At 26.9% G+C, this 17893-nt stretch overlaps 1 protein-coding gene across 5 annotated transcripts in view; it reads right to left on the minus strand.

Annotated features, from left to right (window-relative positions):
* LOC126897558 (calpain-A) overlaps positions 1 to 17356 on the minus strand; it is a 32593-nt gene extending 15237 nt beyond the window's left edge. For 2 of the 5 annotated variants that reach the window (XM_050671254.1, XM_050671253.1), the window contains exons 1-2: positions 17078 to 17355; positions 11139 to 11268 (exon numbers count right to left, since the gene is read on the minus strand). In XM_050671254.1, the coding sequence (XP_050527211.1) occupies positions 11139 to 11268; positions 17078 to 17181 (234 nt within the window). In that variant the 5' untranslated portion in view covers positions 17182 to 17355. Of the gene's footprint in view, positions 1 to 2928; positions 3342 to 11138; positions 11269 to 11370; positions 11509 to 17077 lie in introns of those variants that run through there. The other 3 variants (XM_050671257.1, XM_050671255.1, XM_050671256.1) reach the window with 3 other exon arrangements.
* Positions 17357 to 17893: the final 537 nt, after the last annotated feature.

Genomic DNA, 17893 nt, shown 5'->3' on the forward strand with positions numbered 1-17893 from the left:
CAAATTAATTCATTACCATAGACAGCAACTCCAATTTATTTATACAACACTGTAATACAATCTGCAACTCATAATAATAGCTCATCAATAAAAAAAAAACTCGATGATAATTATTTAACAGCTATTGTATTCATATCTGCTGTCTAAATATTGTTAAGAAAATATGAACAGCTAGCATATGCGAAAAGCCTAATCTGGCGACTCGTCTAATTGTTATAATTAAGTTATTTTAGTCGATATATTAAAATATGCTAACATTTTTTTATTGGCCAAAGCCATTTTTCTTGTTTTGTGAAGCCTACTCAGATCTCAAAGAATTACCGTCTACTCGTTAAAGAAACTGTGGGCAAAATAAAACGTGGCACAGAAACATACACTCTATACTATAATATATTTCTCAGTACAACCAGACATCCTATTTGTTTGTTTCGTTTTTACGTGATTGTGCATTACGGTACAACTAATGTCATATATTATACTTTTGTTTTAATACAATAGAATTTGAAGCGTTTATTCAGTTTGTAGAAAAGTTTTTTACCTACAAATTACGGTTACTTCCATGTGATGAATTCCAACGCAAGATGTCCAAAGAAAAATATGACACAAGTGTTCTCGTAAAAAAAAATACACATTTGAATGGTAAAATATTGTAATTATTTCATTCTTAGTTTAATCATAACAATTCAAATTAAAAATCAATTGTTAAAAAAGTAAATAAAGAACGAAGTTCACATGTGTGAAACCTTCAGTTATATATCGTTGTTACATAAAACCTTTGGAAAAAAATAGAAAATTTCAACTTTTCGAATACCTGAAAAAATACCTGAAAGCGCAACTGATAATTAACCCATGAGTCATTAATGAAGTAAATTGTTTGTAATATTCGATATTGAAACACACGCAAATAATCTTCATATTATGTAATGATTGCACAACATACAACAAATAATGCAAAGAGACTAACGATTTACAATTCAAATGATTGAAATGATATCACAATTCATTCTTGGTTAGTGATTCCCTCGTAATCCTTAAAAACTTTTCTTATTGGTTATAACTAGTAATAAAAGTTTATTTCAAATCTCAGAATCGTAAGAAGTTACTCTAATAATACTTGAGAGCATTTATTTTCTAATATTAAAATATAACTCAATAAAAAAAAGTATCTTGTATACAATTAAAATAAGATATCTTTAAAAAGATACAGAATGAAAGTACAGTTATGCGAGAATATATTTTCAATATAATTTGACTTAATATATTGACCGATAAGAGAAATTAACCTTTCGGATGTACAATTAATATGTTCAATGTGATAACTCCCAAATGAGGTGATAATGAACTAGATTTCTTATCAGAAGATAAGAAATCTAGTCGAGTGTCACTTCAAAAACAATAATACTATTTATGATAAACAAATAATTTGTTTAGACTCATCATAAAATAATTCTAAGTTATAACCAAACTCATTACAAAAATTATTTGCCATCTCAGTCGTAAACTAATCGCCGAAAAAGTCAGTAAATATTTGCATTAATATGTTTAATATTTACATTTGTTTAACATCTACCTGTTCAATAACGAATTGAATGTTTTCGTTCAGCTGATCATATTATCGGTACACGGGTAAACAAACATGTCATTGTGGGTCATTACTCCCGTAGGTACATTTGATCGAGTTGCTGATATAGATATGAGTTTCATGGCAAAATATGGCGTTTAACAAAAATGTATAAAACGAGTACAATTAGAAAACTGTTAATAATTTTACAGTTAGGAATTTTTAAAATGTAGTTTGATATTAATGCGGTAATAAATTCAATTTTAACATATTTCAGATTTTAACTAATACTAATTTTTAGTATTCACATGCATTTGATAAAATTAAAACTTATATATATCGTTTTAATTTCTAAATAATTAATCTAAATTTATTTAAAAAAAGAGTCCAATCAAATTTTTTAAATTTTCAACAGTTAATACTTTTTAGCTAATTGGTTAGCTAAAATACTTTAAAAAGTGATAATCATAAAAAATATAAAGATAAGAATGGACTTCAATAATTACTCAAAATAACACTTTTCATTTTTTAGTCCAAAAATTAGCAAAGCTATAAACTTCCCGATGGTATAAAAACAATGATATTGGACCAACAAGTCATTTTCTTATGTCTCTGAAATATCCTGAAAACCAGACGCTGATCTAATAATTCGAGGGCCAAGAACAAAAAAAAAAATAGGCTTCCCCTAAATAAAGTTAGAAGCTATTAGTGTTAAATGTTGAATAGGCCAGAAAAATTTTTCGAGGAGGGGGAAGCGTCATACACATATTTGCTGATTTATTGCTTGTCACATAAATTTAATAAGCAAAAAAAAGGATTTTAACTTATATTCAAAATACTGACTTTATTTGTTTAAATAATTTTCATAGGGTGTAACCATACGCTGTACTTTCTAAGATTCGGCTGTAATATTGTATATGTACAAAATTAAATATTCATAAATATATATTAAAAAACAATATTTTATTTTATTTAGTAAAACTTTATTGTTAGTATTAATAACATAATAATTATTTATGTTCATTTCTTTTTATATAAACATAAAAATAAATGAAAACTTATATAGAAGTGTTCACATACGTTTCTTAGCTCTTTACAGAAAACTTTTCATGTCTTCAAAACTTTATTTGCTATAATCAAATGTACTTGTATTATAATTGTTCCCTAATTTTTTGCTAATTAGCCAGAATTTTATTTTTTCCAAATTATGATAAACGATGTACAACTAATATTTATTAGGAGCTCCATTTTAAGTAGGGCATGCACAGAATGTCCTTTCATTAAAACTGCTCTACTTAGAAATATTATTAATTTGGACTATGATTAATGGGTCATTAAACAGTATGAACCAATGATTTTCAACTCACCACTTTTAAATGTCTTAACGAAGGCAAGACATTAAGCAAAGAACTGCTGGCGTGCTTGAAGGTGTCATCACTCAGAGAAGGATGTGTGCCATTCAAAAGTGACATGGATGTGTCCTTATTGTTTGATTCGGTTTCCATATTTGTATCATATAAAAGTATTTTGAAAGTTTAATGGTAATGTAATTGACACTACACTTTTCACACTGTACACTTAAACCAACGCGAGCATGTCGAATCTCGACGAGATTAAAAAAATATGTAACAAATCCAGACACACCGTTTTGTAATGTTTATATCTTTAATCCCGGTAAAGGCCGGTGTTTTCTTTTTTACGGTTTGGTTTTCTAAAACCGATACTCGATTACAACGGCTTTGATGACGACCTGCAGACAACGACTGTGACTAACCGCTGACGTCGCTATTTGTTGATACCACCTCACCCGCTTCCCTCCCCGAAATCTTCTCTCACCTAACCACGACTCCCACCAGAGAGGTTATCCACGACCTTCCCGCCGCAACGCTCGAGGAACTCGGACGACTCACGGCTATGCGTGCCGACCAGCAAAGGTATTCTTCCGGCAACCGCCAACAACCGGTTTGTATATAATTATTACTATTTCGTGCTCCGACCGCACTAAAGCTACGACTAGTCTAACCATGCGGATTGTCATCCGTCGGTGTTTTGATGATTTCCATCTAAACGTGGAAAATTATTGAATTATGGTAATAACTTGTGATAAAATAGTATGGAGATGTTAGGCAAGTATGAAAAAATATAGTTCGGAAAACAATCATAAACTTTTGATGAGCTTACCATGTTCACTGACTAAGTTATGTATATTAAGTTATGTTCACTTATCAGAAATCGATTATTTCTTGACGCCGCATTGAATTATTAAACAAAAATAAACTCCCGCTGTTAAATTGGTTGCTTAAATAGCTAGCTGCTGATAACCATAAAAAAACCAAACTATAACTATTTGTCATATTGGTGTATTTTATAAAGTAAAGAAATAACTTATGTAGTATCATCATAGATGATTTGTAATAAGTCTAAATCGTTAATTTGAACAAATTGAAATATAAAATATAAAAAAAATGCCAGAAAAAATATATATATTCTTAAAAGTTATGAACTAAAATGCAAATTATTGTTGTTTATATATAAACATTTCAATATGGTTAATTCATGATGTAATGGTCTTTGTTTATTTTAGACAGTAAAAATTTTACTTCCTATATTGTATGTGAGCTATTGAAATACCTAAATAAGCCACTGTCCTAATAAAGAATCAGGATGAATGATTTTATGGTTTTCGAGAAGATTATTTTATATTACAAAATATTTCTATTTCATTTTATTTATTGTAGGTAGAATGTTTACAAAAATAGTAATACAACTGTTTAAAATGTATTTTGATTATAAATTTTAGCTTTTAATATTTATTTACAATAATTTATATAATATATTATATGATCCCTCTCGAACAAATCTTCATTAATTACCAGAATAAATTCATCTATTATAAACAATAGTATTTACGTTTTTTATCCAATAAAATATTCGTAAATAGACTTTAAAAAAAATTGTTTGAAATAAAACAAACGCTAGAATATTTATGATAAATATTCATCATATACTTACTGTAAACAATATTATATTGCTACTTGAATATGATACTTTTTTGAATCATTATATCAACTATTGTAATATGATAAAATATAACAAAAATTATTTGTTTAAAAATTCTTCGCCCGATTATGAATTGATATAGCTCAGCAGTCGTTATTCGCAGTTTATCGACCTATATATTAATTAGAAAATAAGAGAATCAAGTATATTTTAGTTTATTTATTGTTGTTGATAAATTTTGTAATTATTAGTGAACTGCCGTCAGTTTGTTTCAAAATGTTGTCTCTGCTACAGAAAACGTTTAATGTCCTCTGTTTTAGTCAGTGCAAATTAGAAATTACTGTTCAACGTGATTTCCGAAGAACTTTTGGAACTGAAGCCCCACAATTTCTTAAGCATTTGACGTTGGCATCAAACGTTCGAAGGAAGTGGTTGTTTTTATGCAAAGAAACATTCAGGTCGACCTGAGTTCGACAAAGATTCAGTCGTAGTCCATAAAAATCTACACGTCGTTCTGGCCTAGAGCTGTACCTATCTCATTTGATCCTTTGGTGTGTTTTACGACATCTTTTATTAAATACAACTAGTCCAAGCCCTCCGACCGAACAACTAACAAAAACGTGTCGATTTTTGCAATTTAATTTTCGAAAAACAATAAGTGGATGAAAATTTTGTCTCGCGATACTTTCTATTGTTTTAAGTAACTCGTTTTATAATATAAAAATCAAAATTGTTTCATCTGTTCATATAAGCATATTGAATTAAAAAAGTGACTATTACATCATTCTTAAGTACAGTACACAGTAGACTAGATTAAAAAAAGTGTTCAAATGTAAAAAAAAAAATAAAGTTACATTTATAAGACTGAATTTTAATAATAGAGATATTAAGCCATTCATAAATATTATTTTTTGCTCAAACAATTTTATTTATGTACTAGTAAAATTATCCAACATTTATATAAAATATTGATTTGCAATAACAAAAATTAAGAGCTCTTTTTTGCATTATATTGTCATTTATTTTTACACTACTTATTTAAGGGGCCAGCCTAGCCTAGAGGGTAGAAACGTATGTTTTGGCATACGAGGTCCTGGATTTGATTCCCAGGATGTCAACGAGATTTGTGATTTTCTCATTGGTCGCGTCTGGTCTCTGTTGCAAACCGGCCATAATACCCGCCCCTTCCATTATTGGCCTAGCAAAAAACCATCTTCGACTCCCTAATATATGAAATAGGGCTACCACCCTCTGAAGCATGTTAAGTTCGGGAAGTAGAAGGATGTAAAACTGATCATTATTATAATTGTTACACTATTTATTTACTAATAACACTAACATTGTTGTGACCGAATAACACCATCGTAGGCATAACATCGCCTATAATACTGAGTTTCTCCTTCTTGTTCGCGCGATGGTTACTCAGCAGAGTAGAGTCACACTAACCACTACTATTTTTTGATATTTTGAGTTATATTATTAAAGAAGTTGTTACTGTTGAGCCAGAAGAGCTAAAAACAATTTTATTAATTTATAGAGCCAAAAAAAAAGCCTAACTTGTATTTTACTATAGATTATTATTTTTTTTTTTATTGAAAATACTACTTATTTATTACATTTTGAATTATTTATTTAGTTTTAAGGCACATATATACAAACTTAATTACTACATAGATCATTGGTTTTGCGCTGTCGAACCCTTCCAACACTAGTACTGATTCTATTACCTCACTACACACCAACAGGTTGGCCAGTAATTCGAGTGTTACCAAGAAACTAAACCATTGGTAAAGAAGCCTGGTGACCGAGTGAAGTAAATTCAATGCATAATACCAAACATATTATAAATAAATAATAATCTGAAAAACAACTTTTTTAAATGCCCTTTTTAATATAATATAGTGTTGATTATTATTTTAATAAACTTTTGAAAGTAAGTTAATAGTTAAATTTAAAACAATGAAAAATATGTATATACTTGAAAATTATAAAAGCCAGGTGCTTATACCTGTCAGTTTTTCTATAGCCTAAATAGAAATTCGAGTTTATAGAGGTCAAAAAACTTTCAGAACTTACTTTTTTTTACATATACTTAAAAATGGAACACTTAAACACTATTTGTTTCATAACACAACAAATGTAAAAAGTTTTTAGTGCGTATTTAGTTATTTTTTAGAGCTTTAAGATTTCTACCTTACTTTATTTTCTTTCATTATCCCAGTAATTATTGTGATATTATAATAATAATTATTTAAAAATCTACTCAGGTTCAATTGTACATTTAACAAGTATTAAATGTAAAACAAATTTTACACGTTAATTAAAACAAAAAAAAGTCATAGGGGTCTAAAGTCCATTAAGCTTCTACCACATTACACAAAGAGCAAAACGTCAAATTTTGTTATTTTAGAATTCGGTATCTTAATTTATAAGAAGTAATAATTAATAATAAAATTTATAAGATTGTTATAAAAATAAAAGTACTATAAAAAAACAAAAATAATATGATTATTACTGTTTATAATGTGATATATAAACAATTTACCAGGTTATCAACAATTAATTATTTAACATGTCGTTATGAATTATTCAAAATTACGTACATGCACAGTAATATTACGTATGTCAGTATAATATTATGAAAGTGTTAACAAATAAAAAATTAGAAAATGCTATTAGTTTTAATAATATACTACTGTTAGCCATCGCGATGCATTGTAGTCGATATAAAGTTAAACATAAACACTTCTGTACAAAACTTGTACAAAAGTTGACATTTTCATTAAAACCTAAAGCAATAGGTATTGCTACTTCAAAGTTATTTTTTCAAATTTTATCTACATTAAGAAAAATATTTACACTATCATTAAAAAGAATATCTGTTAAGTTTGTATGAGTAAATTAAAAATAAATCACTAATAAAAAAAATGATATTCATTTCTCACATAAAATTAATACTTATTCTAAGCTTATTTATATTTTTGATACAAATAAAACCGTAAGAAAATGAATAATTTTCTAGTTGTGCTTAAAAAATAAATGGAACCCTAAATATTGAACATTTTTAAATAATCTCAGTCTGTTTTACTCATACTTAAAATAATTTATTAATACAACACCATAAATTCCATTTTTGAAAGTTAAATACCATAACCATTTATGATGTATATAATGTAATGTATGGCAAAAGAAAAAACATAAGGTAAAAATAATTTTATTAAAAATTTTCTATTAACCCTCTTTTTAAAATTAAAATAAATCAAAAATTATTATCACTTTCAAATACAGCGACTTCATAAATGTATATTTCGACTTTTAACACATTAAATATTTTTTAATTTGAGACAGTTTTAATATTTAATTGTGGATACTATGCAGTAGCACATTTCAAATTCAAACGTTGAGAGTGATACTTTTTTTTGCAGTATCATTCCATCTTAATGTTGGAAAAAAAGAATTTTAAATTTGTACCATTTTTAAACGATATATTTTAAAAGAAAATTTTTCTTTAACTTTTTCTTTAAAAGCATAGGTCAGTTGTTACAAACAATGAGAATAATTGAAACCCGTTCTCTGAACACTCCTTATAAAAACGCTCGTTTTAGATTATATTTAGCCTTTTTTTTTTTTTTTTATTGATATACGAAATCATCAATAAGTGTTGGTTCATAATTGTTCTAAGTAAAAATTAAAAAAAAAAACACTTGAACAATAAAAATGTGCTGAGAATTACCAGATGTTAGTGTTTTTATTTTAGTATTTTATTTAGAAGAAATGTCATGTGTGTACTATTGAGATAATTTTTACTACACATAATTAAAAACAATGAATTTATTTGTTAACAGTTTACCGTCATAACTTTATTTTACAGTTTTCTCAAAATAATAACACTTATTGATCTAAAAAATAATTATATTAATGAAGCCAACGTTCTTTTAAATATCATATAGTTAAAGAATAAAAAATGATGTCTCAATAATACTAATAACAATCCTCACGCAATATATTTAAATATATAATACAATAATTTCAAAAATATAACACAATGTAATTTGTTCTATTTAGAGATTAAGAGTATCTTATGTTCTATCATTAAAAAAAAAAACACTGAGAAACTGAATCGGCCATAACAAAATTTGAACCAGTATTTTAAAAGTATTAACATTTTTACGAGGGTGTGAAGAGTAATGTGGTTCATAAATATCTAAAGATCAAAATTAACAGACTTGTGCTACATCTTAAGTCAGTCTTCATACTAATGTGATCGTTTCCCATTTGTCAGATTGTTAAACATATATATTTACATTAAGGGAGAAGAACATTTTTTTAGAAAATCATAGAACATAGAATACTACTAACTTTTGAAAAAAAACAATTATATTTTCGAGGTCATTTTGTGAGACATAGTTAAACAATCACTCAGTATACTTAAAAATTCAGGAAGGCTGTTTTAATAAAAATACTCTGTCTCCTTCCCTTTTTCATCCTTGAATATAATTAATGTATATATATGATGAGTGGAGATGAGGTGCTAATTATGTTATTTTTATCAATACACATTACTCTGCGCGATATTTTTCCACTCAATATTTTAAAATAACTCTCGACAAAATTCGCTAAGTTATTGTTAAGTCATTTATTTAATAGAACTTTTTTTATTTTACAAGCTAGTTAAATATTTATAATACATTTTTAAAAAAATGAAATTAATACTATTATAATGTATAAGGGTTGAGTTAATAAAGTAAATAATAACTGATAAATCAAGAAAAATATGAATTTAAAAATTAATTTGTTAAACATATTTATTATTTTAAGATAAATTTAATGGCTAATATTAAAATAATCAAACTATATATATAATATCAAATATGGAGATTGTATTGAAATTTCATGAGATTATTATATTTCACTCTACTTAGAACAAGCGCAGGGACAATCCGAACAGGCCACGTACCCTGAGTCTTGCGCTTATATGAACCTTTTTATAGCAGTGGCGTTTTAAGGAATTAAACATAAAAAAAATGTTATTACCCCCTCCAAACAAAAAAACCTGTAACTTCACCATGTAATCATTTTTACTGGGGTAATTATCCTACCTCAACTATTTCACTTCTGACACAGTTGCTCCGCATACTTAAGATACAAATATTATTTCTATAATTACTGATAATCATCTTACAAATTTAATTGGATTTAATAATGAAAACATAATATTTTATCTAAAAGTAGAAACATTTATTGCTTATGTATTCATTTATAATGGCATACCAGTACTCAACGAATAATTTTTAAAATTTAATATATTATAAGTTAATTAAACAAATTTTAAAGCCCACGTCACTATATCATAACAAGCAAATCGTTTCAGTAATAACATCAACACGAGGGGTGTGCAAGTCGCGTAATTAGACAACTTTAATGCAAATTAAAATAAGATGTGGAACAAATGCATTTTACCACCCCATCAAGTTTTTTCAATTTTTTTTTTTAATGCGTGTTTTCAATGCTTTTTTCAAAATTGTTTGAAAAAATTGTCGAAAAAAATTGGTTTAAAAGTTATAGCTTTGTAAAGTTGAAACGTCAAAAACTAAAAATAGCTCAAAAATTGTTTTTTTTTGTTAATTTTTGGGATTTTTTCTCACGATACTATTGTGAAACTATAATGACGTAATTATTACATAATATTATTATTAATCATAATAATACATAGTATTATTATGATTCAAAATTATTAATTTGAAATGACAATCAGTTAAATGTATTTATTCCACAAAACTTCCATATAATAAAATTTTAATTACTTTATACCAGACCCAATTTTTAGGAATTTTGCACAATAATTTTACTTTGATCAATATTGAATAATACTATAACAAAAATGAGAATCATTCGTTATGTTACCCTTAAGAGGAAATGTTAATAACTTTTTTAATTGTCCCACAAGATAGGGTTTGGATTTTGTAAATTAGCTATAAATAGATGTTTGGAAAATATCCAACGCGAAGCATGTGTCAATGTTCGTAAAATAACAAATCTACTTAAGCGATTTATATTGTGATTGTGAAATATTTACGAATTCCCAGCTATTATCAAAATTCGGTCATCAGTTACTGTATGCTATTAAGTACTTTCTCGTCTCATTAGACATTCAGAAAAAACGATTGACGATGAGACTTATTTATTTCAGACCGATCAAGTATTATACGAACACGCCCTTTACGAACATTTTAACATGACAAGAGCTTTCAAAACTTCAATAAATATAGGTGAGTTTCTTGACTGAAGGACCCACAAAAATTGTTTTTTTTTGTAAAAATCCTATCATATTTGAAATATCAACTATGACATGAAATAAAATAATAAAATATTAAATATTAATTATAATATTAAAATTATAATAAATTATAGACGACCTAAATATATTTTATTCGCACACCCTGCTTAATGTTTTAGACCCCCCCCCTCAGTACCATATTAAAGACCCGAGGTTAGTACTATGAGTGTAATAAACCTCCCTAGAGATCCCTGAATATAATTCAAACTAACAAATATGACTACTTAAAATTTTACTTACCTTATAAACATTCAGTCCTGGGTTATGATAATGAAATCCATAATCAAGTGACGAATCGCCCTTCATCAGTCTATCTCTTGGTCTGAAGAAATCATTTTTGCCAAATGGCGATGGATCCAGTGGATGAAATCTAAAATAATAATTTCTTATCTTAATATTGCAAAGAGTTAACGTCAATTAAACGGTTTAATGTTGTCGCACGCCGTTTTAACTCGAAATAGTCACAACTTACTTATCGAACGTTTCTAAAAAATTGTTAAAAAATAGCTGTCGACTCCGAGTTGTTTTAATTCTACGCTCGCTCATGTATTCCATACTCATTATGTAGACAAAAAAAATTACACTTCGGTAGTCTGTACGTTACTAAATTGATAAATAATTACATGCATATCGAGTATTACCCATAATTGACGCTCATGCGATAAAAACATTATTTTACCATAAATGATGTAAGACGGTTGCTGAGATACACGGATGAGATATGCTGTGATGTACCAAGGTACAATGAAAAAGTATTAAACGTAACTTAAATAAATATTTGATGAGTAAATAAACAAACAAAGATGATATCAATATTTATCCGATAATGTTATGGCAGTTAAAACATACTCGAACTAAATTTACAACTGTTGTACAAACAAACAAATAATAGTAATAATAACCACAAAAATAGGTGTTGTGTAATAGGTCGATACGATTTATAAAAAGAAGGGGAGTTTAACCCATGAAATAGCTTAGGTACAAGAAACATTGAGTTAATAATATTATTTTCAATGCGTTTTATATATTGCAGTTCCCTCTCTAAGAAAAATTACCGTCTAAAGTATAGTAATTGAATATAATTAGAACACCTAATTATTCAGTCAACTGCAGCTGACACTATCGACGACTAGTAAAGAAATGGATATTGATCTCTCGTAGTTTTTAATGCATTCAGATTATTATTTGTATTCATAGTATTATACTATTAAAATACTGATGATGTGCATATAAATCGATAATATTATTAAATTATAAATCATGAATTCATCATTCATAAACACAATATCTAATTAGGCTATCGTGACTCCCGTTTATTTTATTACTAGGTAGTACACTGTTAAAATGTATAATAATTATTTAGCTTTTGCCCTCGTTATGAATTCTAATGTGCTTGAAAAATACAATTCAATTCATAACATTACAATATTTATTCACTAGAAATATTTTAATTAAAAATGTATGTATAAAATTATTTCATCTCAAGATTAAGATTTTTACACTGATAATAATTATAGTTTAAAAACTGCTGAATAAAAGTAACTAGTACATTGGCCACCAGAGCCGTCCCGTGACGCAGAGTGAGATATACACCTCCCCACAATCGTCAAAATTTAATGGTTTATTCGGTAATTTTCTAATATAAGAAGATGCTACCAAAAAACAAAAAATAAAATTATTAAAAAAAGGTCGCACAATTTAAAAAAAAAATTATTCAATAGACAGAAATAAATATTTCATCTTCTCATAATTTTAGTTTCTGGATATCCCTACTAGTCACTGCAATGGTGCTATTTAGGTCAGGTCAAAATAGGTCAGTGTAATAAATCTCCTTATCATTTTGAATGGATAAGAAGAATTAAATTTATCACACAATTTAAACTTGGCTATAATTGATTTTGAATAACTCATCTGTTGTTTCTTGAGTTATTTTATTTATTATGGTAGTCGCGGACATTTTATCTGTGTATTTATAAAAAATAATAGGTTTAATAATAAATATATTAGATAAAATAATAATTTGATAAATGTTTAAATCTGTGATTGATACCTTACCATAAAAATGTTCTTATTTATATGAGAATTTACTTTTATCATATGTGTTAATACACTCGTATTAAAATACATTAATACATTTAAAAAGTCATTTAATTAACGAGTCACTTAATTTAAATTAGGTTAATTAGTTCGAATTCATTCAAATAAAGTTTTTATTAAAAATTTCTATACACTAAAGTGAATTATTTCGAGGTAAAATGTTTACATTCTATGGTGACAGTTAGATATTAAATTATGCCAAAATCTCTAAACTAAATTATTACAATTTAATTTAGTTTACTGAAAAAATTGTTAATTTTTCCTACGATATTCAAACATTTTATTATAAAGACAAACAAAATTTCAAATTAATGTAACAAAATAATATGCATTTGATAAAGATCTATGTGTACGTGAATTTCATAACGTTTTATTCTAATAAAATTATGTGTCATAGTGTTATTCGAACAAATTAAGCACTTAAAATATGTTTATTTATTGAATTGCCTTTCCAAGTATTCCATACAAATAATAATTTATATAATTAAAAGTTTTCAAATGTTTCTCTTAAAGTTAATAAAATTTTTAATTACATAAATCGTAATTATCATGAAATTACAAACAAACATGTTTGTAAAAAAAATTATACAATACTGTATTATTACTAGTACTCTATTATCTAGCTCTATCTACACCCAGAGAAAAACCTCGATCTATATAATAAATTCATTGTTCAATTTGATAAATATATCATTACTATTGAATCAATGATATATTTATCAATATGATATTTTTTTTCTTGTCTTGAACAATAATTATTTATAAGAATAGTTATTTTGTTCGTATTAATAAAACATTATCATAAACCCTTGATAAAATTTCTCTTTCAATTTTGATTGAGGTTTTTCTTTGGGTGTATACTTAGTTTTTTATATTGCAAAAACTATAGAAATATATGGATCAAACTAACATTTTTCTAAATTAAACTAAACAGGAATCTGCAAAGATTTATCAAATCAATATTTTAACTATTTATTTATACATTAAAACCGAAAGATTTCATATTAAAGATTTGGATCACAACAGATTTCATTTTTCATTAATAACATACAACTAACAGTGTAACTAATTAGTAACTAACAATATCATTAATTGGTTCATTTACTTGACAATGGTTGTTTAATCAGTTATATAACAAAATAAATAAAATAGAAGCATAGTTAAATAACTGAATTTAAAACTTTGACAATGTATTTGCTATAGAAAGTGGGACTATTTACAATTATATAAAGTAGAGTATAACGTAAATGATTCTGTTAATTTTACAAATTATAGAACTATATTTTATCCTCGATATGAGTTAGTTAATTAATCTTAGGGTAAGTCTTAGGGCATATACAGGCTGATTTTTTTATCATAATCCACTCAATTACTTACAGAATAATAATAATTTAAACATTTTTTTTTTTTATTATTATCTTTAGTTACACATTATTCTTGAACTATGTAATACTTTTTAAGTTCATCCCTTATGCCTTGTAAGGATATCAACTATGTTTTTTTAAAGGGGAACATATGTTTTGAATTTAATAAAATATTTGAGTTTTTAATTTAATAGTAAATGGCATTTGAATTTTTAATATAACTTTATTAGTTTATGAGATATAAACATTTAAAGTTTCAAATTTTTGAGTTAATATACATATATAATACACGAGGGATTACAAATACAGTTAGCTAATTGTTTTTTTATGAGATCGCTGTCACAGACACGTAGTGTTTATTGTCAATTTCGACTATCAATAGACTTACTTTCTGTATTGCCAGTTAGTATATTTATAAGCTCACAATAATATGCCTTATTATCGTTGATAAGAAATGCTGCGTACCAGCGATCATTTTTAAGGAAGATTAAGGGATATCTTAAAACATTTAAATGAGAACCTTTTATTATTTTATTACAATAATTAAATTTAATTATTAAATGAAGGATGGTTTAATAAAATGTTGACTGATCGATAACTAGTTTTGCAATAATACTTTTTGAGTTAATGTCATTTTTATTTATAGCAAGAGGAGTGCGTAACGTTGAAGAATTCTTATCTGTACGTCATGGTAAAAATAGAAAGTTACTTAAACTACCCCGTTCCTCACTTTTTCAAAATTTCTAAATACTAATATTTCAAAACATAAAATTACAAAACGGGCCAGTCGATCAGTTAAAATTTTATTTAGGCCATTCTCTATTTAATAGTAAACAAATAATAAGAACTCTAACTTTTAAAATATACCCCTAAAATATACATTCAGAAATAATTTTTTCTTACAATATCTTGATATTTACAAATCTTTCATTTAACAATTTCATACCTTGTTAATGAGATTTTTATTTTGATTAAACGCATTAACTTTTAAATTATGTTAGTTCAATTCAAATAGCAATTTAATTAATCGTAGTCTTAAAAAGAAAAATTTCTAATGTACAAAAGATCAATTTCAAGTAGATTGTTTAAAAAAAAATATATAATACGATTTATATGGAACCTTTAAATTATTCTTTAAGTGATTTTGCTATATAATTAATTGTAACAACATCATTTAGGGATTATTAAATGCATTTCAATTTTTAAAAATATTGAAGTAATGTTTTTTAAACAAATTTGTATTTGAATTTTTCATTTATAAGTAGTAATGTATTATAAATTTGATAAAAAGTAATAATTTAAATGAATTTTTCTTAAAATTAAGTTAAATTTGAAAGAGTTAGCTGTTCATCTACGTGATTATTTTAAATTATCATTTGTTCTAATTTGAGTAAAATGTTATATAATTCTCCAAGGACATCTAACAGCATATTTACTAGTATTGTTTTTTATAGCTAATTTTATACATTATGAGTAAACTATAAAGTATTAAAAAATAATAATAAAATATTTAAACTCAATGTTTTATTATCCGTTGTTCCAAGAATTATGAAAAAGCTGAAACAGTCGTTCAAGTAAACTATAAAAGTATCACATAACCAATCGTCTGCCAAAAATATTAAATGCAAAACGAGCCTTAAGTGACTTGAATTTCGACGGCCAATAAGCTTTCCCTTAACACAATTAACATTCAATTCTAAGATCTAATTTATTTTTAAATATACAACAGAATCTTTAACATTTGGTTTAATTTCCGATATAATAAGCCAAAAAAGGCATGTTATTAATGTAAATCATTGGATGTCAAAATATACCTTTAGTTATACAGGGTGTTCAGTAAGTCAGGAAACGGGTATCTATTGTTCTCATTGTTACAAACAATGAGAACAATAGATACCCGTTTCCTGACTTACTGAACATCCTGTATTTTAGAGACATAAAAAAAAGACAACAACAATTTTGACACATGCTTTCGCAGATATAGTGAAAAGGCTTTTGCAAGAATTTCTAAACCGGAAGAGGCAATCATTTTTTTTTTTTTAATTAAAATTTGTCTTACTGTAATATTAATTCAACTTATTAATAGAATATATCATTCTATGGATAAGTTTTTTATTCTCTTTTTTAAATAAACTTTAAAACGTAAGCATTCAATTTATTTGGGTATTCCTATTAAATTGTTCATTATAAGTTTAAGGAAATTGATAATTTTCACGTTTTACGCAGATATTTTTCATAAAATAAATTACAATATGGTTTATGTTAGGTTGTGCCAAAAATGTCAGTGTCGGTTAAAATAAATTTAGGGAGTTTAAAACTCATATTCATCATATTCATAACATTTGCTCCATTATTTTCCCGTATAAATTTTTATTTTTTATGACACCTAAACAGTTTTGATAGTCGACAATAATATTCAAAACTACGAATAACAAATAGGTTTTGAAATTCTTTTGTAATCTGACGAAAGGTACAACTATATTAAAAAACCATGTTTGTAAATTATAGCGTTAAATTATCATTCAATCAATTAATAATAATAACTATAGACTCTCTGGAAATGATTTTTTTCACGTGATGTTACTACGTCAATGAACCGTAACTCGTTAGAGCAATTAAAATCGTACATTTAATGTTTTAATCGTGAATTTGGAAAATGCCTTTTTGGCAATGCTCCGTTGAAATTAGATTAGTTATGCATGTACCCTTTTAACGTACCCATTAATGAAGAACGGTTGTAGACCAGAGTTATAATGGAAACCGGCGTTATCAGACCTCTTAATCTTTACGATGGGCGTGTGCTGTATAGGAACACGTGACATTGATGGGATTCGACAGGTAACAATTAATCACAAAACAAAAAACTGATTGGAAATCGCATTGACAGCGTGTCTGAGTCAAGAGGAAAACGCGACCAACTTGTCGGTCAGTTCAGTTTTCACGAGACTGTACGTCAGCCCTGCGGCACTCGGTGATCGCGTTGGCTTGAGGACTGTAATAATACTGTCTCCGCAACACGCGCACACTCGTTTGCACACATGTCGGACGGTGTCTTCACGTGAAAAAGGGGCCGCTGTAAACAAATCTAACGTTGACGTCCAAAAATAACTCTTTACTCACACACATGCGGATGCTTAACGTACACACTACACGAACACGTAATCGTACGGTGCCGTCGACGGGGCTGAAAACGGCGCCAGTCAAACACTTAGTAGTGCTTTTGTTAATAATAAAGCTCCGGGTGGTAAGCGATAAACATAAGGGAGTGGTAAACATTTTTTTAATAACATTTAGCGTTGGACGATCATTTCTATTGCAAAATCTGGGATACTAATTTTGTATTTTCTTGGTAAAAAAAAAAATCCATACGTTCTTGCAGATGTCCTAACAGTGTCTCGTTTCGTATAGGGCAATAGATCGAATTAAATTCCTAAATAGTAATGGTCTCAATTCTCATTTAAATTATGGCGTTACAAAAATACTTTTATTTTATCAATTTTAAAAACCTAACAAATTAAATCAATGATTTCTGTG

Source organism: Daktulosphaira vitifoliae, unplaced genomic scaffold, assembly GCF_025091365.1.
Source record: "Daktulosphaira vitifoliae isolate Bord-2020 unplaced genomic scaffold, ASM2509136v1 Scaffold_2, whole genome shotgun sequence".
In the NCBI taxonomy this organism is placed as follows: Eukaryota; Metazoa; Arthropoda; class Insecta; order Hemiptera; family Phylloxeridae; genus Daktulosphaira; species Daktulosphaira vitifoliae.